The following is a 27,234-nucleotide window of genomic DNA, read 5'->3' as shown; positions in this document are numbered from 1 at the left end:
TGTTCACTGGTCTTTCTTAACAAAGCTGCAGCTATTACTTCCTTGACACCTGTTTTTTTTTCCAGGTACCACAACAGAAGCTTAATGGTAGTTAATACTCCTCTTACATTTATGTAAGCATTAAATGAAATTTTCCTTGTAGTAAGAAGGGACAAATTAATGACAGAAACGATGAAAGTTCACCCGAGTAGAAACTTACCCAGGGAAATAATCACTTGGTCCAAAAAAGCATACAGACTTCTGGGTAAAATACATAACAAGCACATCCAGATGTTAGCAAAGTGCCAGGAGGAGTCTCATGTGTGTAACATAATTAATTTGAAAGTAGCAAGGCAAAAATTAATTCAAGGTCATGCAAAATGTGTCATGGCTTTAAATGAATATTTCCAATTGACTCCTGATGTCAGTTAGTTGCAGAGAACTTTAAGTTTAGTTGTATCTTTAAGGATTTTTTAAAAGGAAAATTCTGTTAAAAAAAGATTCTTACTTCCCGTTCTCCTTTGAAGACCTTAATTTGAAAGCGCTATTTAACTATTTGTATTTTAAGAGAGAGGAATGAGCATTCTGTGTGATGAAAAAGCAGAAAGCAAAAAAGAGAAAAAGCGAACGCAAGTTGTAGTTGAGAGACACTGCAGACAGAGGGCTGGTGAAGGGCTTGAATTCAGCATCAAAATTCCAGAAACAGAACTTCGTGTTTTGCAGATTTTTGAGTTCAAAACCTACAAGATGGGTCAAAACCTGATATTCTGCATGGCACAAAAGTTCAGGGAGATCCACTCAGGTCTGATTTCAAAGTTTAACTGTCATGAAATCAGGAATAAATAAACGGAGAGATTCAAAACCCCTCATTCTTACGCCATATGAATGCTTATGTTGTGTAGATAACACAACTCGCACTACATAGCTCCATGTGTATATGCAGAAGAAAGTCTGGTAGGCTTCTTTCTAAAAATGCTTTTAATTACTCACATACTGATATCAGTTATTTTTTAACATCCAGTTGATAAGAGTGTTTAGATGTGACAGCAAAAATTGTCCCCTTTTTATCTCAAACTTTTTGTGATTTAGTGCTTATAATGCCTAGCATTTTTACAGCTCTTCTATATGCAGAATTGCACGAGGAAAATGAGGAATATATGTAAAAAATGCAGTAAGATTTGGTTTCTTCATGCTGAGCTATCTTTGAAATAACACAATGAGAGCCAACAATTTCTTCCCTGAGAGCAAACCATTTGGATATTTTAAGTCTCCCTCATAATAAAAGCTTGAATCATTTAGCCTCTCATTTAATTAGTGTATTAGATATCTGCAGCAGCCAACAGACTATGGTTGTTTATCTATAACTGGGTTTATCTGCTCAATAAAGCCAGAGCTCGGAATCTTGTTGTAGAAAATTGGCATCTACTTTGCTCCTTGTTTTAGGCTCAGTTCTAGCACACCACAAATTTAGAGCTCCTTCGAGCAGGTCATGGCAGCTCAGTTAAATATGTGTTAGGCAAACTAGAACTCATGAAAAATAAATCTTCATTAGGTCAGAGTTATGGTTGCCCAGAGGTTTGTCATGAATCTTTGGAGCACCACCTTCAGTAAGAGAACAACTTTTGTAAACCAGGAAATATTTAAGGTAGCCAATAAAGATAGCTGTACTCTCAGGAATTGGCAGTCATAGCCAGCACTGTGCCAGGTGTTTTCTCTCTGCTGGGCATAGCTGTAATGAACAGTGGGGGAATTAGTCAGAGAAACTTGCTGATGCCATCTTTAAGATAAGGGGAATTGGGCTTTCTCTTGTTTTAGGGAGAGGACTTTGATCCCATCTGCTTGTTCCCTGCTGCCTCTCCATGTGTGTAATCAAAAGAAAGATGTCCTCGGAGACTCAATTTATATCCTGACAGCGACCAGTTCTGTAGTTTGTGCTGGTAGAAATTTGCAGGGGTTATAAGCAGCTTATGGATCCCTGCTGATTCACAATGGGAAGGGAAAATCATAGTACTAAAGGGTAATCTGAATTTAGAAGAAGACATTACCTTTAATGAGAAAAACAAGTGAAGGACAATCAACATGAATGGGCATATTGTTACTCCTGTGGAATAATCCAGTCATATGGGGCAGGCAGAGTCAGCTTGGAGAACCCTAGAAAGTAGGTTTTCCCTTAGCAAGGGAATGCAATATCCTCTGTCCTGCACTGTTCACTTCCCATTTCCCATTGCTCTATACTGGCTGCAAATTAAGTGTTTACAGGGCTTTGGGCATGGAGCAGAAAATAGCTACAATTGCAGTGGACCTTATCTTTATTGTGTATGTTCTTGTTTTTACCAGTGGCTTCTCCTGACCCTTGCCACCTCGTGAAACAGTACATGAGACAAGTTTGGGTTTTTTAGTAACTTCTGTGGTTTTTTTGTTTTCTTTTTTTTTTCTTTTTCATTTTTTATTTTTTTCCAAAAGGAGGGTCATTTTGGTCTGACGCTCTTGTTTGCAGCAGCAGTGCAGCCGCAGCAGTAGCTGAAGTGTTACCCTGGCTGGCCAAAGGTCAAGGCTGCACTGGCCTGCCCTGCGCTGTCTGCTCTGCCAGTGCACAAAGGGAACGCCACCCTTGGACAGAGCTGAGGGGCAAAGTCACTGACAAAACTGGGAGGGAAACTGCAGTCAGGATCTCTGTGCCCTACCCTTGTTGGCTGAACTGGTTACAGGAACTGTAAGAGCATGAGAAACAGCTGGTGTTTCCAAGTCCATTTCTGCATAGTTCATGAACATTTGTCCTAGTTCCAATCTCTGTCCCAGCTTTACTAAAAGCTGTGAACAGCTTAAAGCTACCTCTTGCTGATCAGTACCCACTGCTGCTAGATTTACTTCTGGCAAGGTGCAGCCCGCTGATAGTTCCTTCTCTTCTAACCTGTATCCAAAGCTAAGCCTCCTTTTTTTTTCCCCAGGGCTCCTGGTCCAGCTCAATGCTCTTGAGTTGCGCCTGTGGCCCTTGTGCACCTCTGCATGCAGTGCATCCATATGTGCAGTGGGAGGGCATATCCGTAGCCCCACCATGCAGGAGCTTGAATAACTTCAGCCTGCACTGGTGGCTCTGCTCTTCCTTAACATTGTGGAGTCCCCTCAAATTGTGGCATGCACAAGACGGGTAAGGTCAGGCTCAAAGCCCACTAGGCTGCTGACTATCACATGCCATGGCTCAGGCAGCAGGATTATCTAGCAGTTGTTCTTGGGCAATTTTATATCTTTCAGAGATGAAATGGTGTTGACTTGAGCCAATTATTGAGAAAGACTTCCCCAAAGTTTTAGAAAAGAATTTGCCTCTTCAAAAAGGCACGTAGGAGAAGTTTGCTAACAGGCTGTTCTCTGGCTTGTGTCAATGGTTGAGTTTACTCTTGAAAGACACAGGCACTTGTTACGCTCAAGAATCAATGGTTGTTTCCTTGAGCCATCAAATAGTTTTAACAGCTGAAGTTCAGCAAGCCCTCCAACCCAACGTAACAAACATGTAGATTTCCTCATCAGGAATGTTTTGTTTGAAACATTTTAGGGAGCATAGTTTTTTCCTTCAGCAATATTTTTCAATAGTCCTTCCCCAAAGAAATTATGAAATAACTAAAGATGATTAAAGCTGTCAAATTTGTGTGGAATTTGAGTTTCAGCACATGGTGTGCCTCCCAAAGTGTAAGTAGGCTTAGCATTTTATTTTGTGATGCTACATTTTCTTCAGGAAGCTGCATTTCTGTAGCTAGGGACTTATTGAAAGGGACCTTAATTAGTTTGCTTACTCCAAAATACATAATTTATTACAGCACCACAGAACAATTGAGGTTGGAAGGGACCTCCAGAGCTCATCTATTCCAAACCCCCTGCTAAAGTAGGGTAAGCCAGAACAAGCTGCCCAGGACTGTGTCCAGTAGGGTTTTGAGTATCTCCAAAAATGGAGACACCACAGCCTCTCTGCACAATCTGCTCCAGTGTTTAACCATTCTCACAATGAAATATATTTTTTTGCTTATGTTTAAATGTTTTTTCCTGTATTTCAATTGATGCCTCTTTCTTCTTGTCCTGGCTGGGACAGAGTTAATTTTCTTCCTGGTAGCTGGTATGTTGCTGTGTTTTGAATTTAGGAAGAAAATAACGTTGATAACACCCTGACATTTTAGTTGTTGCTGAGCAATGCTTACACTAAATGAAGGACTTTTGAGCTTCTCCTGCTGCCCTGCTATGCTAGGTTCAGCATAGCAGGTTGGACGTTGGTTGGCTGGCGGGGAGCAATTGTGCTGTGCATCCCTTTTTTTTTTCCTTTTTTTTTTCCCCCCTCTATATTTTGTATTAAACTGGCATTATCTCCACCCATAAGTTCTTGCAATTTTATTTTATTTTTTCAATTCTCTCTCATCTCACTGGGTTGGGGGAGCATTGAGCAAATGGCTGTGTGATACTTAGCTGCCTGCTGTATTAAACAACAACATCTTGTCACTGAATATTACTGAGAAGAGTCTGTCTCCGTCTTCTTTACTTCCCACCTTCAGGTATTCATACACACTGATGAGATCCCACTTGAGCCTTCTCTTGTACAGACTGAGCAGACACAGCTCTCTCAGCCTTTCATTGTATATCAAATGTCTCAACACCTTAAACATCTTCATGGCTCTTCACTGGACTTGCTTCTGCAAGTCTGTGTCCTATTTGTACTGGGGAGCCTAGAACTAGACCCAGCACTCCAGATGGGTCTGACTGGGGCTAATGGGAGGTTTCACCACCTTTGACCTGCTGGCCTTTTTTGCCATGAGGGCATATTGCTGGCTCATCTTCAATTTGTTGCCCACCAGGACACCCAGGGCCTTCTCTGCTAAGCTGTTTCCCAGCCGGTTAGTCCCCAATATTTACTGATGCACAGGTCACTCCTTCCCAAGTGCAGAATTGGGATTTCCTTATGTTGAACTTCATGAAATTCCTTTCAGGCCATTTCTCCAACCTGCCAAAGCCCCTCTGAATGGCAACACACTCAGCCAGTGTATCAACACCTCCTCTCAATTTTGCATCTTCTTCAAAGCTGTTGAGGGTGCACTCTGTCCCATCATTCAAGCCATTAAGGAAGATATTATTGCCCCAACGCTGACCTTTGGGGTACATCACTAATGACTGCCTCCAGATGGACTTCATGCTGCTGATCACAACTCCTTGAGACCAACAGTTTCTCCAGTTTCCTATCTACCTCACTGTGTGCTGATCCAGTTTGTACTTCATCATTTTGTCAATTAGGATGCTATGGGAGACAGTGCTGAAAGCCCTGCTAAAGTGAAGTTTAAAGCTCTCCCCTTGTTCACCAAGAGAGACCTGTCATTGTACAAGCCTGATAGTCTTTCAGCACCGTCTCCCATAGCACCCTACTCCATTCTAAGGCAGACCTCCAAGCATTCCTCCTGCTCTTGCATGCAGGGCAATTCCACTTTCTCACTGCCTTGCTCTGCCCTTCTTAAAGAACCTGTATTCATCCAAGGCAGCACTCCAGTACTGTGAACTATCCCACCATGTCTCTAGTATCCCAATGAAATCAGAGCCCAGCAGTTGCACACAGACCTGTAATTACCCTTGGTTTTCCCCCATGTTGCATTAGGGAACAGCTAATTTTTCAGCAAGAACTGAGTGAGTATCCACCTTATAAGGAAAAAAATAAATAAAAAAAAATAAAAAATGGAGGCACTATAAATTTTTAATTCACTTCTAAAAATCCGGACTAGGAAGTAGATTGCTAAAATACTGTTACACTGTGATACTAAGTGGAGGGATGAAGGGTGGCTACAGGAAAATAGTGCTTTTTCACACCTCAGTTATTGCCTTGAAGTAATCCAAGGTCAGGTGTAAAGGCAGTGAAGGTCTCATTTCATTTCAGCACTTGCTGGCTGACATTCCTATTACAGAAATCATCATGTCTCTGCCCACTTTTGCTGGCAACCTCAGAAAAGAATACAGTTATTTGGGCCATTATAGATCAAGCTTTTCCACTTGAAGAAATAAGGGAGAGCATTATTTACGGAACAAAGATTTATAACATTCAAGAAGCTTAAAGTATCTAGTTACATACAGTTAAATTCCTGGAATATATTGACAATATTCCAAATAAGACTTTATCAGCTTCTTTGCAATACAGTCCGTTTTACTGGCATGCTGTTCAAAGGTTTCTGTTGCAACTCATATTTAGGAGGGTTACGTAAAACGATGTAGGAATGAGTGACAAAGGTTTTATTTATTTCATTTTATTATCTGTTGACTTTTAAAGACCTAAGTAACAAGACAGGTTAAGCAATGAGTTAATGATTAAACTGATAAAATAAGTATCAACTATGATAGTTTCAAAAGCTCTTTAGAAAGTATAAAGTATATAAAATATACTTCTCTGAGTTGTAAGTTGAAATGATTTGCAGCTTCAGTGATGGTTTGTCTTTTTTTGTGCTACCACTTAATTACAGTCTCCAATATTCATTCATTATCATATTTCTTGGGCAAATTATTTTTGTATAAATTTTAATGCCAGAGGAGAGGCACGTGTTTGGTATATCTAATTTTTAATCCAGCTTTACAGTACAACATGGTTATGCTTTGCTATATTTTCCTAAAAGATTTAAGAATTGATGATTTTTCAAGCAAACATCTGAATATAGAGGGTATTGTGCTACAGCAGTGACACTAATATCTGGCATAGTTCAAGGCGCTCATTACCTACTTGGATAGTGGTTCTCTCACTGGGACAAAAGCAGTTCCCTAACGTTTTCTAATTTTGAGTTATCTTTCTTGGACTAAATTGAAAATGGTAAGAGTTAGGTATGCCCTTCTTTGGCCCTCCCTGGAATGAGTTGGATGTGCAGCAAACACAATGCTGTTTCAGGGTTTATGTATACTTCCATGTTGATACCACATACTCAGGAGAAAAATACTTTCTGTTCTTAAAAATTGATGTTGCTACAATGATTGTTTCCCCTTCTATCAATCTTCTATTTGGCAGGATGTGTATTTATTGGCTACACATTAATGAAACATCCAATCTGAAATAGTCATCTGTGTAATTTCCATGCATAAAGGAAGGAATCCCTTTTGTTATGTTTACATGAACAAGTGTTACATGTGGGAAGTCATCATTTTAATAGCTTTAGAACAGCATCTTTAGAACAGCATTAATTGTATCTAATAATCATACTGTTGTTCTAGTTATAGGTGCCTTTGATGCTTTCATCAGCTTCTACTTCTGTTTTTTATCATTAGCAGATATTACAGGGAAAAGTACTGGAAAAAAAAAAGGGCACAATATTTGCCCCTCAGGTGTCAGTGACATTAATTTCTTTGTTAATCACAGGTGCAGATTCTGTTTCCTTTGAGTAGAAATAGCAACACCTGCACATATGCACACACATATGCTTCAGCCAAACAACTTTCATATATAAGTTGTCTGCAGCTAAGACTCAGCTGTAGTCCACGTGATAACCAGAACAGCAGCTCCCTAGTTCTTGATCATTTGCTCTGTCTCGTTTTAACTTTTCACTCAAATTTAATTCATGACTTTGAGTTTGTCTGTTTTTATAAATAGGTGTGTAGGACTGAGATAATTTATGTGAAAAAGTGGGAAAAAGCAGTTCAAAGCATGGCATTGTTCTTTTCTCTGTACAGTCTCCTCACAAATATGGAGCCAAACCAGATCAGAAAGCAAGACTTAATTTTCCGTGCTACATAGAGGCTGTTTCATGTGGCCTGGAGAATTTTTCACTGAGCAGTTCTGTACATCAAAGTGGCTCGTAAGAGGGTTCCTGATTGCTGCTGGAGCCCACTTCTCCACTAGGTCTTGCTAGACAAAAGTGTTAACACCAATACCAGCTGCTTGGTTCAGCCTTTGTTCAAAAGAACTTCCTAGCCACTATTTCTGTGAAAGAAACACCTCTCCTTTCCCCTTTCCCATTGTGGTAATTGGTTTATTTGCTCAAGAAATACAAGTACGTCTAAAATAAGATGTTGGAACATTGTGACTAATCACAAAGGCTCTCGAGGACTTAATCTGCCATGGATTAGCTACTGAGGCTGAGAGCAGCCTCCTGTATGAGCAGGGTTCATCCTCCTGGCAGGACACTCCATTGCTCAGGGGAAACACCAGTTCTGGGGAACAACTTGTCAGTGAAGAGAGGGAGACCACATTCCCTCCCTAGCTTGAGGCAATTTTGTGGAAACCTGGAGGGAAATGATAGGAACTTCTAATTTGGCTCCAAATTTGTGAGGAGCCCATGCAGAGGGAGGAACAGTGTCATGCTTTGAACCAATTTTTCCACTTTTTCACATAAATTATCTCAGTCCTAAACAACTATTTATAGAAATAGGCAAACCCCAAAAGTAAAAAATTTGTAAGACTCTCTTCCTTGTCAAGGTTTGGCAGGAGGCATCATCAAAGACAGAAAGAGAACTATACAATTTTCTCATGCATATAATCTACTCTAGATAACATGTTTTTGTTATACTATTTCTGTTGTTGGGTGAGATGGGAACATGAAATATATCTGCCAAGTGAGATTTGAAATAAATGAGGGATCTGCCAATGCAAATGTTCATGTTTTGGGATATAACCCAATTTTGGACAAAAGGGGTATTCAGATTAGGTTTCGATAAATAAAGCTTTTCTTTATAGTGAGCCCATGTTAATACTGCTATGAGATAAGTAACAGCTGCATTTCCTGGTTTGTGTTGTTTAAATCTAATAAAATTACTATTGCATTTAATTTCTTTCTTCCATAAAGGGAAGTAATATATTTTTTTTTTTCAGAATGGCAAGATGTAAATTGAAGATAAGAAAAGAAAGGAAAATAAACTGAATCCCTCAATTCTCCCAAGATCTACTGTTTGACATTCCCTTCTTCAACTTTCACACTTTTATTCATCCTTCAGATTTCCTTCTCTCCTCAGTACCAGCTGTTTTCGAGGTGGCTGCCAAGAGGATGGTATCAGTTACCTGGGCCCTAGTGCATGGAGTAAGGATCCTCTGCCCAGCTGTCTGTGTTCACCCTTACTGTCCTCCATTTCACCTGTGTTTCTTAGTCCCCAGTACACAGGCATTGCCTACTCACTTGCTCTTTACTGCACCCCACATAACCATGCATAGCCAATGTTACTCCAGATTAATGAGCATTTCATGTGTGTCACAGCAGGGCACTATTGCTGTACCTCATGCTTTGTTTGTACATCTGTGGGCCCCTGTGGCTAAGGATACCATTGTTCTGGGAAAGCCATGGCCTCTTTGCTGGAATGTATCTATGAGCTGTGCAGTTTCAGTCAGTCATCTCACCAAAATTCCCTACACTGGGGTGGGAAGGGCTCTACAAACACATTTGTGGATGCCTCTGTTGGAATTAAGATGGGGATAATCAAAAGATAAAGGTTATATACTTTCTCACTTCTCCGAATTTGACAAATTTCATCTATGTCCAGGATCCAAAATTATCTAATTTTCAGCCCCTTTTGTTTTTTCTTAGGTGAGTGGAGTCACAAATATTCTTCAGCTGAACTTGTGACATGGACTTTTCATCTTAGTCTTTCCAGCACAAGTTGGACATTAGGGGTCTAATCCTGTTCCAGATGTCTGAAACTGTGTTCACCAGTTGTCCTACTTCTGACAGGAAAAAAGAAACAAGCTGCTCTTAAAATCAGTGAAGGCTTTGAGAGCAACTGTACATCAGGAACCAAAGGACATTAATAGGTCTTGATGGCCCTGACTGTCCTCTGCTGGGGCCTCCCATACACAGAGCCAATTGGGTCAGGGTACTATTTAAGCTCAAGCCAGGGCCTTCATTCCTGGCCTGAGCAAAGCATGGGGTGTGCTTGGTTTCTTCTCCTGTGCTGGCTTAATGTAGGTGGTTGACTGTGGGTATGAGCTTCATCTCTAGTCCTGGGAGACATCAGGCTGACACTGCAGGTAATGTATCTCTAGTTCTATACCTGGCCTTCACTGATCTCTGGATGGGCTGTGGGGCCTGATTTGCTACCCTGCTTTTCCTGGGCCTGTTGCTATCAGAACCTGGGCCCTGCTCAGCCATTGTGGGACTATCTTTGGTTCTTGACTCCTTCTCCTCATGAAGCAGCCCTGCTCATCCCTGACCCACAAATGTCTTCCTTGCATAAGGAAGAATGCAGTTTCTTCCAAACTGAATCCTGCATGACTTCTCACAGCCAAATCTGATGTTTCCCTTCCCTCTGGATGTGTAGGCAGATATAATGAGCTTTCTATCAACTACCAAATGTAGGATAGCCCCCTGTGCCCTGGGTGGTCATGGAGTTATTGGGGTAGGATGGGGCAGTTCTCCTGAGCTCTGGGCCCCCATCTAGGGTGCAGCAATGCAATGAGAACAGTTGTTTATGTGCCATGCTTCAGAGCATGGTAATTCCTCTTCTAGAACAAAAAGTACAGAACAGAGGAATAGACAACTTAAAAGGCCAGTAGTGACTCTGACTTGCTAAATTGCATTAGTGGACACTCCTCCTACACCTCCAAAGGTCTATCGCTTACACAGTCCATTCATGATATGCAGACTGTACTTCCTCCCCTATCCTAAAATAAATGGCTTCTTGTTAGCAATTGAACTACTGTTAAACATCTTTCTTTTCCCTGGATGCAAAACACATTGTTAAAAACAAGTTGAAGTTTAAATGTTTGTAGAAGGAATTTCCTTCATATGTTTCAGACAACAATTTAAAAGCCCAGTTAAAAATATCCCGATATCTATTTATTAATGATACTTCACTCATCACCTTTGACATTTAGTTTAAAAGAACTGCTTTTTAATGAAAGGGTAGTACATTCATTTACTGGAATAGATCAGCATTTCATATTTTTCTTTCTCTCTCCAAATATTTACATAAATGAAGGCTAACCCTTATTGAACTCAATCACTGTCTTACTGTATAACATCAAAATATCAAGAGGAAAAAGCTTTACTTTGAAGCCTCTAGCAGGACTTCTTATCAGCTAATACTGTATGAACATATTTAACTGAGTTTCCTCTAGTAACTTAGCTGTGATTCCTTTAGTAACTTTTAAACTTGTAACCCCTAGCAGGAAGTAGAACAATATATGCATGTAGTATCAGTGCCTTAATTAAAATTTAAAATAAATGAGAGAGAATCTGATGTTATGGAATAACTGGAACCTATTTATAGCAAAATATATTCTGAATTTCAGTTGCAGTCAGCTACAGGGAGGTAGACCATGTTCCACATACTGAAGTGCATACTGAAGTGCATCTGACTCTGTTGCTGATTCCATGTATATTCAGCTCTTCCCTTGCACCGTCAGCTGTAAGACGGTATCTTGTTAATAACATATATCCTCTTGCCAGAGCATGCTAGCTAACTATTAACTGCCTGCCATCAGAGAGGAATTACCCCCTTAGGACTGATTGTTCCATGGTCATCTTACAGTTTCATGACTAAAAATGTGAGTGATAAAGACAAAATACTGCATTACATCAGTGCAAAACATACAATTGTTGAACAAATTCATCCCTATTTAGATACTACATAATCAGAGAGCAACTTATAACTAAAAGGTTCAGGTCTGTGAAAGGCTTATTCAATAATCAAAGCTAATCTTAAAAGTGGAGTTAATTCTCCACTTTTGAAATACAGGAAGGGGAAAAAAAGATGAACAACTGCTAGGGTTAATTCACTGAAACTTTGCTTCCCATTTCTTTCCTATTTTTTTAACCAGTACAGAAGCACCCTTATCTATTAAGATTACTTAATTATCTTTGTATGATAAAATTTATTGTAAGCTGCTGATAATTTTGGCTATCCTTCAAGAAATAAAATCCTTCCTTTTCATTACATTGATGAACAGTGATATTTCTGAGAGTGCCTAAGAGTAAGGAATGGCCAGCCCAAGTAGACAGACACCAAAAGTGATTTAAATGACTTGTGTTCTCTGTGCAGCAACAATAAAAACAGAATGCTGAAGGGATGCAAGAAAAGGTGTGGGTGACTCTATTGTACAGTGGCCAGGCCACTGTTTATAACCAAGTCAGAAACTTTCCCAGCTAAAGGCAATGGCTTGTTCTGGGGCACAGCATGGTCTGAGTGGGCCATTTAGAAAAGATATTCTATATATAGGTAGCTGGATTTGGATAATTTTCCTCCCACTTCTCTCCCTTAATGCTGTTTAGATAGTCTCATTACACTACAGAAGACATTTGTTTTGCTCTAACTGCTTTTTATTAAATTTTCATTTGCACATCAGGCACAATAAAATATGAACACCTGGCTTTAACTAGTAATGCCACATGTCATTGCTACATGCAACATCTTTTTTGATTGTGTGGATTCTTTCTTTGCTTTTTCCAATAATGTGTTGAAAGTATTGATTAGTGGACAAAGCATCACTTTGCCACTTGCCTTTTTATTATTGTAGGGGAAAGGAAAAACATTTTAATGCAACAAATTAATTGGTGAATGGAGATATTAAATTTTGATTCATTTTATTTTATTTTATTTTTTGTGAGCTCTTCTCTGTCTGTAAAACAGCATCCACACAGTGAGTGAAAAATGGTTTTTGTGGAAGTCTTAACAGAAGGTTGGTCTCTAAGGGCTTCTAAATAGCAAATGTGCTATGGCACTAAATATCTAGGACCAGTCTTGCTGGAAACTGAAAGCTGAAAAAGGATTTAAGGTCTTCAGGACTCGTCAAGAGATGAGACATAATATGATGACATATGACATAACATTTGTTGGACATCTTCATGCAGCTTCTGCTGCTTCACCTGCTAAAGGGCAAATCCCATTACTGGCCTCAAGATGACTGAAGAAAGCATTTTTTTTTTATTTTTTATTTTTTGCATGTGTTTCCTAGACACTACTGTAGTGGACATTTACTGAAAAGTGTCAAATAGGATGTTGGCATGGTCTGAGTTGTGGAGATCACCTGCCTCCTGTGGGCCAGGCCATTTTGGAAGAATTCTTAGCAAGCACTGTCAATTTTGCTAAACATGAATTTGTAAAACAGAAATCTCATCATTTAGAGTGGTGACGACATTCAGAGAGTCAGCCATGAGGACTGAGATAACGTTGGTCTTAAATGTCCTTAGTAGTGCCTGGTAGAATGAATTGCAGGCAAAAGCCCCTGAAAACAGTGGTGTCCAGTCTTATGGCTTTAATCTCTTCAGAAACCTGACAGACCCATGTTTGGCTATCAGGTGATTCTGCAAGGGAAAGAATATGAGAAAGACATAATTACATTTTAAAGAGAAAGATAGACAGTTCCAGTTTCCATGAGGATTGAGGATGAATACACCTTTTATAATGTTTTTTTCTTTTTCTTTTTCTTTTTTTTTTTTTTTTCTATTTCCTCTTAAATGGAAAGGAATGTTACTGTTGATAACTTCAGGGCCAGTAACTCTCACCTTTCTCCCAGAAAGGAATGTGTTTGTTGCCCAATGCCTCTCTCTTGGAGTAGGAGGCACAGCTTTTGTGTATGCACTCTTGATCAGGCAGTGCAAATATGAAGAGGAGAAGGAGGGAGAACATATACTGTGGGGCAGACATGAACTCATTAACCATGAGTGATGCTGCCAGCTGTCCTTCTGGCTGAAGTTTGTCTCAATTCCATTGCCAAATCAACTGATTCCCAGAGGATATGTTGTCAATACAGAACAGAGAATTATTACTCTTGCTGTGTAGGTGTGATGTTGTAACAGAACAGCCTGCATTCATCCTTTATTTTATTCCTCTACTGGGTAAGTGAGGACATTTTGTTCAAGGCTACATTTTTGTCAGTAGTAAGAGATCAGCATTTTCAGGTGCAGTGCAACCATGATTTGATTCACCTTCTACAGGTACCAATTTCTTCCCTTTTTGCACAAATGGTGCATGAGTCTGCTAGGCTTAAAGTAAAGGGTCTCAGTTTCATTCCTAAAGCTTTATGGGATGAGCCCAAATCAAAATGATGTGGTTTGTTAGAGAGTGTGGGAGATCTGGGAACTGAACTTTAGTGTCCCCAAATCCCTGAAATGCTGTAAATGATTCTCCTTCTTCAGTACTTGGTGTAATACTCTGAAATGCTCAATTGCCCTCATAAGCGTAAAATATAACAGAAATACTTAAAAGTCAAGTATCTGTTTTGGAATGCCTTTTGGATTCCTTGGCTGGAAAAGAAAAAGATGCTGAGAGTGTCGTAAAAATGTATGTGCGCATGAAAAGTGCACAACACTTTTCAACAACATGGTGCTATTACCCCACCTTTTGAGCCAACCGCCCCCCTGCACCCAGCCAGAGTATTAATGAGAATTTCAAGTCTCTGTCTTGATGGACAAGCTGGGATTCACAACATTTTAATACAGCCTGCATTTAGGAAGTTTCGCAAAGAAAGAATTGTTAATGAGTAATCCTTGTCCATTAGGGCACTGAGCCAATGAGCCCAAGCTTTGATTCATTGTGTTATCACTACAGGCTTCTGCTAAACCTAAAAACAAAACAAAACATAAATGTTCCTGTGTGAGAATCACTAGGATACTGAACTGAGTGCAGAACTGTTTTACATCCTGCCATCCACAATCTTGCAGAAAAGGACAGTAAGTAATAATTCCTTAAATCAATATATTTTGCTGTGAAGTTGTGTAGTATGAAAAATTTTCTCCTCTGAATTAGTTAGAGTATGTTAATGGATTCTTGGCCAGAAAAGAGGGAATTTTAAAACTAATAATTTATGGAAGAATAATATATGGAGAAGTGATTTAATCTGTAAAACTGGTGCAAAAGCAGAAACTCCGCTTGGGAAACATATTAAGGTTATGGAAAAAAATGACAGTGTCGGAATTTGTCATTAGAAAGCTGAGATCAGTGTCTGTGTGTCAGTAAAAAAGAAAGCTTAACTTTGACATAAGTTTTTCCTTCAGTAACGCAATCTAGTTAATTATGTGCCTCAGCTTTATGATTGTACTGGTTTGCTCTTTTTTTTTCATTTTTAGAAAAGAAAAAAAAATAAAAGTGGTTAATGGGAAAATGGAATGATCTGGGAGGGGATAGTTACACTTGTTTTATGTAATTTCTTTAACTGTCTTGTGTACAGATTCCAGGTGCATCTTCCGAAGTCCGGGACTTTAGTACTTATTTCACAAAACTAGTACAAGTGAAAGGGGGTTTCACATTTCAAGTGGCTACTGTTTAAATCTCTTGCTGTTTTTTTAAGAAATTGATAGTTTATTTTGAATGCTCCCGCTAGCCATTTATCTTCAGAATAGTCCAAGAGTGGCACAGATTTGACTTAAATTTATATTTACTTCTATTGCTCATGTTACAGATAGTTTAGACTTGTACTAGATGGAGGTCCTGCTAGGCTAGAAGGGAGTTCAAATACAGGTTAAGATAGAAAGTTTGCAGTCTTATGAGGTGAGCCAGGAAAAAGATGCTAGAGAAGGAAAGGTGCAGAGAAACGGTATTTAGTGCATCCCAGGGACAGTCAAAAGCTACCCCACTCTTTGAAGTTACATGCCTAGGTTCAGAAATGGCATCAACTCTTTTGGCAGAGTTTTCAGTTCTACTTGTGCCTGATATGAAGATTCACATTTTCCCTCAACACAAGCTGTGTGAATATCCCACACTTCATCTGTGTTTTTTATTGTTTTGTTCCTTTGATTTTAAAGATCATATTTAAACAAAACAAACAAACACACAGTAAATTTCAACCAACCACAGTAACAGTCCTGCCCTTGGTTCTCAAGCTTGCTGGTATTTTTGCTTGTATTCTGCATCGGTTGCTGCGTAGCTGCCAATGGTGCCATGCATGCCAAAGCGCTCTGGCAGCAAAAGGCTAGAAACGAGGAGTGCAAATCTTCCTAACGCTTTCATGTCTTTGATACAGTTTACAACAAACAAGAAGGCAAATAAAAAAGCCTTTCATATATGTGAGGCACCACATTAAATATTCTACAAAAAGGCTATGAGGCCAGATCAAAAGCTTGTGAACTAGATGGGAATATTCCCATTAATATTAACAGTGTGTGGATCAGGCCATAGATTAATGTTGTTACAGAAATTTCTCTTTGAGAATTGGCAGCCAGATGTGTAAAGAATAGGACAAAATTACAGGGCAGAAGGAAGGAAATGTATCTCACTATTTGTAATCTTTTTTTGCCAGTGCTTTGATACATCTGTCTTTACTGAGAACTTGAAATATTCAATCATTTTTTTCTGAAGGTAAAATTCAATTTGATTTTTATGGAGCCTTTCTGATGATTACACATATTTATTTTACCTGAAAGGATGGGTCTATAATGCTTTTGTCTTTCAGTGAGCCCAGTTGATTTTGACTTTAATTACTTCATTAAGAGGCTTGGTTTTGCTTACACAGAAGCCAGGAGAAGCTTTGGTATTGACTGTAGAAGGGTCAGAGGCAGTCCACTGATAAGATTCCACAATAAAACTGAAACCTACACTCACATGCAAGTGCATTTGTGTATACATATATATAGGAATACACCCAGGAACATATAACCCATAAGAAAGCTGAATAAACACGCATGTACATATATACTGTATTATGTGACTTATTTCACCATATGTATCTCAATTTTGATGTTAAACATCAGATATATAGACATGCATTGACTGACTGTTTTGAAATATGCTAAAGAGTGTGTGTAATAAAATTGTGTAATTCGAAGCTCTTAACATGTAATTGGTGAAAATAATCTCAAGTAAATGGGCATAGATTTTACTTTATATATTCTGATCTTTTTCTTTAGTGCATAATTTAACCCTATGAAATAATCTCAAAAGGTGGAGTAAATAGTTTTTTGAATAAACTTAGCTAAAGTAATTCTTCAAAATACTGCTTTGTTACTTACATCATGACTCTTAATTTCTCTTGAGAGGTATTTATTTTGAAGAGCACTATTGATTTCCTGTGCACCTATTGACTTTATTTCAGCTTTTCTCCTGATATGATGAGTATTTTTTTTAGTTATGCATCAGGATGGAACACAGACTCACAGAATGGTTTGGGTTGGAAGGGAACTTAAGGATCACCTGTTTCCACTTCCCCTGCCATGGGCAGGGACACCTCCCACCAGACCAGGCTGCCCAAGGCCCCATCCAGCCTGGCCTTGAACACTTCCAGGGATGGGGCATCCACAGCTTCTCTGGGCAACCTGTGCCAGGGCCTCACCACTTTCTGAGTGAAGAATTTCCTCCTAGTATCTAATCTAAACCTACCCTCTTTCAGTTCAAAGCTATTACTCTTGTCTTGTCACTCCGCTCCCTGACACCAAGTCCCTCCCCAGCTTTCCTGTAGGCCCCCTTTAGGTACTGGAAGACCACTGTAAGGTCTCCCCGGGGCCTTCTCTTCTCCAGGCTGAACAACCCCAACTCCCGCAGCCTGTCTTTAGAGGAGAGGTGCTCCAGCCCCCAGTCATCCCTGTGGCCCTCCTCTTGACTTGTTCTAATACATACGTGTCCTCCTTGTGCTGGGAGTCCCAGAGCTGAATGCATTAAATATCAGTCAGGTATGCTAAGTTAATTGAGTTTAATCTAGATAGAAGTAGATAAAAATACACTTCATGTAAGGAAACTAACAGGAGGTATAAATAACTATGAAAGTTTAGTCATACCAAAGGTGAGAATATCAAGAACCACTTCACAATTTTGTGAGTTTTGGGATAAAGAAACCTGAATTAAGAGAGTAGTTGCTGATCGCACTTCATATAAATGAACTGATTCTGGAAACTGAGATGACATAGTTTTGTCATCAAACCAAAAAGCCTTCTATCTTTGGAAAAAATATTTCTGCAGAGAGGTTCTGTGCATAGGTACTGTGCTGCAGATGGCACTGTACGTCACCTGGCTGTGTCACCAGCAAGTTGGGTACTGGGTACCTCTGTATGTCTGCTGGGTGGGACTACCCTGCCAGCCAGAGCAGTGCTCCTGGAGTTGTGCCATGGGAGCTCCAGCAAACTGGGATCCCAGCTGTTTAACTGCAGCAACGGCCTGGGAGGATTAGGCTGAGAAGTGGCTAATAACAGGACGTAAGTCATGGAACCAGCTCTTTGAAAGAAGAGGAGTCTACCTCTGGGTCTATGATGGCTTGCAACACTGACTTCTGGTGGCCTATACTATTTTCTAGAACTGAATGTGTGAAAGAACTGACGTTTAAATGCTCTGTATTTTGTATGTGGTGTAGGTCTGAGAGCTGGAAATCAGTTGCTGCTGTTTTTAAATTACTAATGAAATTAATTGTATAAATCTAACAGGATAGATGCTTCACAGTAGGTTGGATTCATGAGCATATCAAAGCAAAATATCAATCAATATTTAATGAAGAGTTTGGTGTTCAGGAAAACTTACAATAGCAAAGCTACCTGTAATGGAAGGTATATTTCTAGCATTTTAATGGTGATCCTCTCCTATGCATTGCAGAAATCCTCAGAAAATAGGATTAATTTCTCTCATGAAATCCAGTAAATGGCCTACATCAGCTGAATATATTAAGGGAAATGAAGTATATCTATCTATCTTTTTATCTATTAAAAAAAAATAAAAAATAAAATAAAAAAAGGAACTCTCTAAAATCATCATGAATATTTGACTGGAACTGAGTTCATCCAGTTCAAAATTAATGTGGTAGGAGAGGTGGAGTTATAAAATTCATAATATCCTAGCATACTAAGAAGTTGTACTAAATACATCCCCAAATTTATTACCATGAACAAGGCACTGTTAATGACGTGTGTGTATGTATAAAGAATAACAGATTCTAAGAAGTCTACCTTGAGGTTAAAGAGTGATGTTAATTACTGGTGTTAAAACAAAACAAAACAAAAAATGTGATAGCGTGAAAGGAACAAAAATGTTTATATACAGCTCAGAGGCTGTAAAAATACAAACAAAATATTAGGGCTGAAAATGCAGCTTGCTTTCTTTTCCCTATTTGCAGCACAGACTAGAGAGATGTAGGTTATATCCCTGATAATCTAAGAAACTGCTCATTAAATATCTAACTGTATACCAAAATACTTTGCAATTGATGTCTTTTTGGGACTCTGTTTAAAATTTCTTGATATAATGCCCAAAATTCCCTAAGAAGATAAGTTCTAGGTTTTGTATGAACATATAGAAATTCACAATCCCAACATCACCGTTTCAGACATAGCAATGTTAGCTCCTCTTATAAAATCTGATAAAGAAACACGAGAAGTAACAGTAGTGATGGAACTTCATCTTCAAGTTTGGCTGCAGGGAGAGAGAATCCTGCAAGGAACTGACAGAGTTGCACTCCTCTGGGCTGTAAGAAATCTGTTAATGGGCTTGCACTTGACGACAGGGTGGGGATGGCCTCTCTCATATCTTCAGCATGAAAATCCAGAGAAAACTTCAGAAGCCCTCTGAAGATGTCTGATTTTGATTTTTCTCTTTATAATTTCCCATTATAAAAGTCCTGACTGTGCTGCTGTCTTGTCCATTGTAGGACCCTTAGAAAGGAGCTGTAAGAGAACCCCCATTCCCTTTTCTTGAGGTGTTTTGGTAGTGGATACCTTCCCCAGCAAATATGATGGAGATGGTGACATGGCTGGAAGTAGATGTGGGCCTGCTGGGATGGCTGGGCCAGTTGTTAAATCCCATCCCAAGATATGTGGAGTTTTTTGCTGATGCAAAACTGTTTCTGTGCTAGATTTGAGACTGTGTGTTTACATGTTATTTGCTGCAGGACCCGTATCTGGTCTGTGACACAAGCAGCTTTTGACATTTCTGAGTAAACTGTTTAAATTATCTATGGGCAGATATTTAAGATGCATCTGTCTAATTAGAGGGCCTTTGTTTATGTTAAGAAAGAACTTAATGAATCCTTGTGGACAAATCTGAATATAATTACACAGTGTGCTTGCTGGTCTTGCAAACTACTTCCCAGTCTGCTCAGCTCTGGGGCCTCCTGCTGCATTCACATTTTTGTCAGATGACTTCACTTTTGCTAGAGAAACACGCTGAGCCCTCACTGGGAAGCAGACCAGGCTCTATCTCTCAAACGACTACTGTGAGTGGAAACATAGTCCTAGGGACAATCCCATGGGAATGAAAACAAAGAAAGAATTGCTTTTTTTTAAAAAAAAAAAAAAAAGTTTTTTATCAACTTTATTCAGAATCTTCTTGGTGCCTGTGTGAGCCCCTGTGACACCTCCTTCCTGGAGCTCTGTTCTTCTGCTGCCCCAAATGTAACCTTGAGCTGTCCCAGCTCACCCACATGAGCGCAGCCTCTTTTCCTCCACCCAAACTGGCCAGACCTGGGTATGGGAGCCTCTTGGTATCAGTAGGAGGCCATGGCAGGGTCCAACCCCTAGTGGTTGGAGCGGGAAGGAGACGACCCCGTTGTGTTTTCTGGGTTCGGTGCCAATGTCAACCTTGGGAGATAGCAGCTGCTCTTACCCGTTAGGAAAGTATGCCAGTGACCAGGCACAAACATCTCCCAACTTCCTGATGTGAGAGAGTTGTATGGCTGCTTGAGACCATAAAGGGAGGAGGTGGGTAAGCCTGGTTATTAGAGCAAGGCTTTGCTTTCTGGTTTCTGCCACCGTTTCTCTTCTTCAGCCAGCAATTACCCAAGGCACGATAAAGAGCCAGTCACTGGAAATTAAACTCAAGTTTCCTGACTCGGAGTCTTCTGATCTAACCATAAGCTCGCTCTTTTTCAGTAAGTGAAACCAAAGAAATGATGAAAGAGCGATGAAAAAATAATGCAAACAATTAGTATTTCCTGGGAAAGGGGCTGGGCAGCATGTCCTCAGCAGGTCAGCCCAGTGTTTCAGTCTGTGAATATTTGAGTAAGGTTAAGCATAAACTGCCATTGGTTTTAATTGAACAGCAGAAGGATGGCAAATAAGATACATCACAGCAAGGAAAAAACAAACAAACTATATGCAGCATTTTATTTGAAGACTTAATTAAATATTGTAACTTCAAGCCAAGTTTTGTTACAGTAAATATTGAAACAATCTCCTCAATCCTGCCTTACAAAAGGTACACAGAAATGAAATATGTTGTTTTAAATATCCTTTTTGTTTTCTATCTTCCAGGATCTCATTTTGATTTTTTTCTTAATTATATTCCTCCTGAACTGAAGAATAAATGGGATCTGAAATGAATTTAATAGGACATCCCCAGCTAGCTACTGCAGATGGATTTTCTCTTGTTGAAGGTCCTCATTTATTTGGTAAGTTACCAAATTAGGGATAGTTTGCTCTTTTAGCTTTACTTGAAAACCTAGAAGAAAATGCATCGAAATCATGTCAAAGTCAATGATGTGTAGTTGAGACATGCCAACCTTCTTGAATCATCAGTTCCTATGGAAAGAAAGATAAATAACGAATCTGTGTATATAATATAATCTTTCACACTATTGCTCTCATCAATGCTGATAGTAGGTTATTATTATAACACTCTAATACCTAACGGACAGAAAAAAAGACACTTAATGTACAGGCTGGATGTTATCTTCACATGCGTCATTTAAACCAAGCTAAGCAAATGTATTTTCAGTTAATTACTAATAAAAATATACTGCAATATATTTGCATTGCTATACTATGCATATTTATGAAAGTCATTTCACCTAAATTAAAACTGTGGGATTACTATTAAAAACTTACACTATTAATATCAATACAAGAAAATGTGTAATGTGGGCTGCAAAATCTCTCCTTTTCCCAGTTCCACTAATTTTTTAAAGGCTAAACATGGGCTTGTTAATGAATGAAGAATTCTTGGTCAATATTTTGTGACCAAGGGGAAGCTGTCTTCTACTCAGAGAAAAAAAAAAAAAAAAAAAAAAGAATAACACATTTTTTTAGCCTTTCTTTTGGCAGCATAGGAAGACCTTTGTTAAGTGACATGATATATTGAGAGCCTCACACATAATACAGACCCCCCACAGAAAGTGCTGTAGGCACATCAGAAATTTCCACGCCAAATAAGACCAGAATTCTGTCTTTTTGAATGATGGAAAAAGCTGCAAACATTTAAATTTCATCTATCTGAAACAAGAATAGCATCTTGGGTTCTGAGAGACTCTGAAATGTAGAGCCACTCTTGCTGCAGAGCACCTAGAAGTTTGGAGTGTTTCTCTGAAGAGGACCACCTCCATGCAACTAACCTAAAGTAGTATTATTAAAGATAACCAAAAACATTGCATTACTGTATGTTATTGTATTTTTTTCTCTAAATGTGTTTTTTTTTTGTTTTGTTTTGTTTTGTTTTGTTTGTTTTTGTCTGTGTGAGAAATACTTTTTAGCAGAGGAAATGTTTTGCCAATAGTTAAAACAAAAACATAAACAAAAAAAACCTACATATAAATAGCTGAAACATTGCTATCTGTTAACTCCAATGTCAGGTCATAACACCCAAAGAAGAGGATGATATCCAAATTTAAGGTGCCAAATTTTATATTCAATCATCCCTTTAAAAGTCCTGATGAATTGAGCTAATTCAGATCTTTAGGTTTTTCCTCTGCTAGTGAATTATTTTGAAAGAGAATCAGGCAGCTTCAAAACACAAGGGAATATGTTAATGTAAAAGACTTTTCCTCCACATTGATGTCTCATTCAGAAACTTTCAGGTCTTCAGAAGAGGGATTGCCTCCCCCATTATAGATATTCAGAGCTTACCACAATGGAGATTAAATTCAAACTGACATTTCTGTAACAGAAAGAAATAACGTATTAAGGGGTTGAATTAGGGGTTCTGTTAGGAAGGAGACTTAGCCTTCTTGCTGTTTCACTTAAGCTGACTTCCAACTGGTTTTTATGGTCACTTGGTCCTGTTTTGTGGGTTGTCACTCAGCTAAGTCTCAAAACTGAATTCTTTATAAATTTGGTGTCTTTTGCTTTTAGAGATGGAAAAGAAAAAAAAAAAAAAAGAAAGAAATAACATGTAACTGATTCCTTAGAACAAATTACTCATTGTGAAGTGATTCATGATTCCATCAAGATTCTTGTAGGAACTGGCGTTGCCTATCAATTTTATATTTGTAAACTACTTGCATTTTTTTGACATTGACATTCAGTTTTGTCAGGTAGAGACTTGTACACCCAAGGAAACAGGAAATAATTTTTCTCTTAAATGACCCTTAGATTATACATTTCTCACAGAAATTCTCACACATTACAGCTCTGATGTAATACAAATTAGAAATTGCTGACTTACAAACATCAGCCTTTATTAAAAAAGTGTCCTTTTCAAAGATATATACTCACTTTCTGGGAAAAAAAAAAAAAATCCCAGAGGAAAGAAATTGCAGAGGAGTGTGGGCCTCCATGAGACCTGTCCTATTAAGGTGCTTCTCTTCCTCAGTCAAATCCTGTTCTTATTTCACAGGCCCCTTTGAATCAAATAGGGGCAGCTTTGTGAAGACTGGTCCAATTTGCTAACCTGAATTTTTGAACCCCTGTAACTTAGGACCATAATCCTGGTCTCATTTAAAACCTTTAGGAGCTTTGTAGCGCACTTTAGAGCCATTAGTTTGTTCTGTGAATGCTCCCACAATGGTATCCATGGACTGAATTGAGCTCCTCTGCTTTGCTCCAAATTGGCTGGAGGTAAGCTCTGACCCAGATGATGCTGAAGGACATCAGCAGAGCACTGTGCTGACACTAACAAGCCTAGCTCCAAGGTTTAAAAATTCAGCTGGGGTAGCACTGTCCTAGAAAGACTGTTGCAAAATGATATTTGATTACATCTTCCAATTACCTTAGAAAGTTCTCTATTTTAGGGCCAATACATACATTAAATACCCATATATCCAGTATCTCCTCTCTTTCAGTGGTTATCACTTGCCATTTTTTACAAGGGACTGAGGCAACTTTCAGACACCAAAAATATCTCCTTCATATTTTAAATGTGGGGTGTAAGCTTACATATTTGTATGGCATTTGAAATATATACATTTCACTCAAACCATAGGTGGCAGGCCTTTAATGGAATAGCCCTGTTCTATTTTCTGTTAAAGCACCTTATATAGGAATTATTAATATGCAAGATATCAAGTGTGAAACTTCAATTAAGACAGAAGGATTTTTTGAAAAGAAGCTGGAGAAATAAGTCAATGCTATTGCATGTTTAATTTGATTAGAGATATATTTTAAGTATTTTTGGTGGTCTGACAATGTTTTCTTATAATGTAATGTCAAAACAATGTGACAAGAAATGCTATCCTCATTGTACATGTCCCTATTTGAGAAAAGTATTTTGCAGTGAAAAAGTACTCTTAAAATCTGTATTGATGTGGACAATGGAGAATAAACAAAACAAACAAACAAAAAAGAAATGTAACAAAGGGCAAAAGAAAGCAACACATCTAAACTTGTCTTAAATATTTGACAATGTAAGAACAACAACTGCCACTGAAAATTGTAGGCATAGAACTGCACCTAGATGAACTAAAGAGACTTACTCCTTTCAGATAAATTTATATTTGTTCTGGTTATGCCTTTAAAAAAAAATATATATATATATATTTTTTTTCAATAGTAGCAGGAACAAGTGTCCAAACTGATTAAACACCTTCCAAATCATAAGATATGTTAAATAACTATTTGTCTTCAACACCACCTGGCAGGTGATGAAACATCTGTCTTCATCCTTGCACAGAAGATAATTAGGCCTTTAACAAACCCCCAAATCAAAAAGAAACAAAGCAAGACAAATTAAAATAGAAAATTATGTGTATATAATAATTATTGTGAAGAGACCCAAAGCAAACAGTGTGGAATCTGAGGAAAAAAATATCAAGAAAAATAATGCAAATGAATAGGACTCTGAGAATGAAGGTTGCACCACAGAGAAAGGCAAAATCAAAATGCGTGTGATGCTTCCTTTTGTGTGTATGTGCGAGTTCTATGGATCTTAGCCTGGAAAGCAAGACGTTTTGTGAAATTACACAGTAATTTTACACTCTGGGGCTTAATTCTCTGGCTATTTACTTCCAGGTGTGGTCCTCAGAGGTACTTCTGGCCACAAATCTGATGTTGGGTCTCAGGGAGCATATTCACATTTCTAAATAAAAGAGGCTGAAGAATGAAAGGGGCACAGCACCTCTGACGGTCCATCTTGACACTACTCAATTCTTAGCTTGCTCTAGGGCTCTGTTTTGGATTGTTGTAGTAGGTGTCTTTAAGACATGGCCTAACTCCAGGAACTGTACCCAAAAAGGCAGCTTGGACAAGACTGCAGTACGTTTGTATGCCTTTGCCCTACGTTGTCCTCTAACACTGTCTCAGTGGGTTCAGATCTTAGCTGCCATCAAACCAAGGCATGCAACACACTCTCATAGCTTCATGCCACTGTGGTGGCATCCAACAGAACCCTCACATTATTACAGATGCTTTGAGCTGAAATGACACATATTAAACACAAGTATCTGAGAGCCACAGGGAGGCTATGTGGGCCCAGAAGAGTAAGGTCAGCAGCAATGCCTTCAAAGTGCAGATGCGTCCTGTCCACTCTAAAGAGAGATAGCTTTACCCCTAAGTGACATAGAGGAGAACTGATCCTTGGCACATGGCCTTGAGTTAGGGAGGTCTCCCTGGCACTCTTCTATGTCATCTGATGTGTCCAGTAAGGCCTAAGCACTCTGGCCTGTTTAGGAGAATACAAGCATTTCTGTTCTTAAAATGCATCTGTTAATCCAGTCAGCTAAAAACATGCTTTTTGTGACATTGAAGTGGTTAATCTATTGCACAGAACTGCCTGATGTTGTTATACATTTATTGAGGAATATTTTGTTTTAAGTAAACTCAAATAGTTACAAAAAAATGTCTCAGCTATGTGGAGGCACCCCCTTGAATGGCAACCAAATTTTATGCAGGTAAATTCACTGTGGGAGCAGGTGTTGCTATTGTTTCAGGCATTTACAAACAAGTTTCTCTGTAATGAAGTTAATCAGTAAACTATATAACCTCTGGCCTGTGTCACTCCTTTGCTAGTCTTAAGGAAAGTTCTCACTGTAAAGAAGTCAGCAAGATATAGCCAAAGCAGAACAAAGAAGTTTTGTTTCTAAATAGTCTTTAGGGAAAAGGAGAGAAAGAGAGAAAGGACTGAGTACCTTAAAGACAGCATTTTTCTTCAAGAAATGGTCTGACTGAAGGCTACCTAAGGTAGGATAATTCTGTGATCTCATTTAGGTGTGTGTGTTAGCTGATCTTATGTTCTTCATTGAAACTGAAGGTTGCTACAAAGTTGTGTTGCTAAAATTCAAGTGGTTTTTCAAGATCTGAAAATAATTTGTTTGAAATTAAATCAGGATTTCATTAATGGTTGTTCTATGGTTTCCAAATAACTTAATCATGAATCTTGTGCCTATTTCCTTAAGTTCCTTCAGGTATATCCCACATTGTGCCAGGGGCTCATATTTCAAACCTGCTCAGAATTTTTTTCCTTTATTAGCTTTATTTTAGTGGAACAATAACTTTTACATTAAAATGTGATATCGTCGTACTTTCTGTAATATTCCGAATAAAACTGTATTATTCTTGAATCTGCACATAACCTCAGTATAATTGAAAACACTTTCCTTAGGTTCTACATGGAAAATTTCTTTTCATTTCTACAAGCGCTTAAGCCTACATCAAATATTTTTAAAGTTGTATGTAAAACAATCTGTGCAAAATTTAAAGAAACAAAAACAAAACTCTGATGTGTTTCGGTTGCAAATAGAAAGTAGATGAAAAGTAGAAAAATATTTATAAAATTGTGACCACATCCATGTAAATGTTTCACTTTGATATCGGTGAATGTTTCAGACTTTTGTAAAACGTTTTAATTGAAAAACATTCTTTTATAAAATATAACCTAAAAGATCAAGTATAAGTAATATACATTTGTGTATGTTTAAATAGTCTTTAAAATTTTAGGAAGTAGGCTTCCGAAATGAAAAACAGATACATGTTTCAAAATAGCTAAGACTATGCAAATATAAAATAATACCATATTCTAGTGAGTTCATTTCTGACTTCACTTTCACTCCTTTTTTACTACTGCACCTCCAGCGATTTCAGTGGGCTGTCTCATGCTTTACAGTGGCACGAGACCAGCCCATCTCAGACTACTTCTGATGTCTTGATAAAAGCATATGTGCATTCTGGTTAACAAGATAAGATTAATATTCTTTTGTGATAAGAAACTATTTGTTCTAGACTTACATATACTTTGCAAAGCATAATTGTAAAATTTGGTGTGGATTTAAAATGTCATGCA

The 27,234-nt window shown here is 38.5% G+C and overlaps 1 protein-coding gene across 5 annotated transcripts in view; it reads left to right on the top strand.

Moving 5' to 3' along the window:
- Window positions 1–9,846: 9,846 nt before the first annotated feature.
- Window positions 9,847–27,234, top strand: part of NR1H4 (nuclear receptor subfamily 1 group H member 4) — a 44,494-nt gene continuing 27,106 nt past the window's right edge. The window contains exons 1-2 of one of the 5 annotated variants that reach the window (XM_080593817.1): window positions 9,847–9,931; window positions 21,063–21,199. In XM_080593817.1, coding sequence (XP_080449943.1) covers window positions 21,115–21,199 — 85 coding nt within the window. In that variant the 5' untranslated portion in view covers window positions 9,847–9,931; window positions 21,063–21,114. Of the gene's footprint in view, window positions 9,932–13,153; window positions 13,740–14,343; window positions 14,574–21,062; window positions 21,200–25,164; window positions 26,136–27,234 lie in introns of those variants that run through there. The other 4 variants (XM_080593816.1, XM_080593815.1, XM_080593818.1 and 1 more) reach the window with 4 other exon arrangements.

Source organism: Anser brachyrhynchus (genome assembly GCF_964034855.1).
Source record: "Anser brachyrhynchus genome assembly, chromosome: 1".
NCBI lineage: Eukaryota > Metazoa > Chordata > Aves > Anseriformes > Anatidae > Anser > Anser brachyrhynchus.
This window is presented reverse-complemented; position numbering and strand designations above follow the sequence as displayed.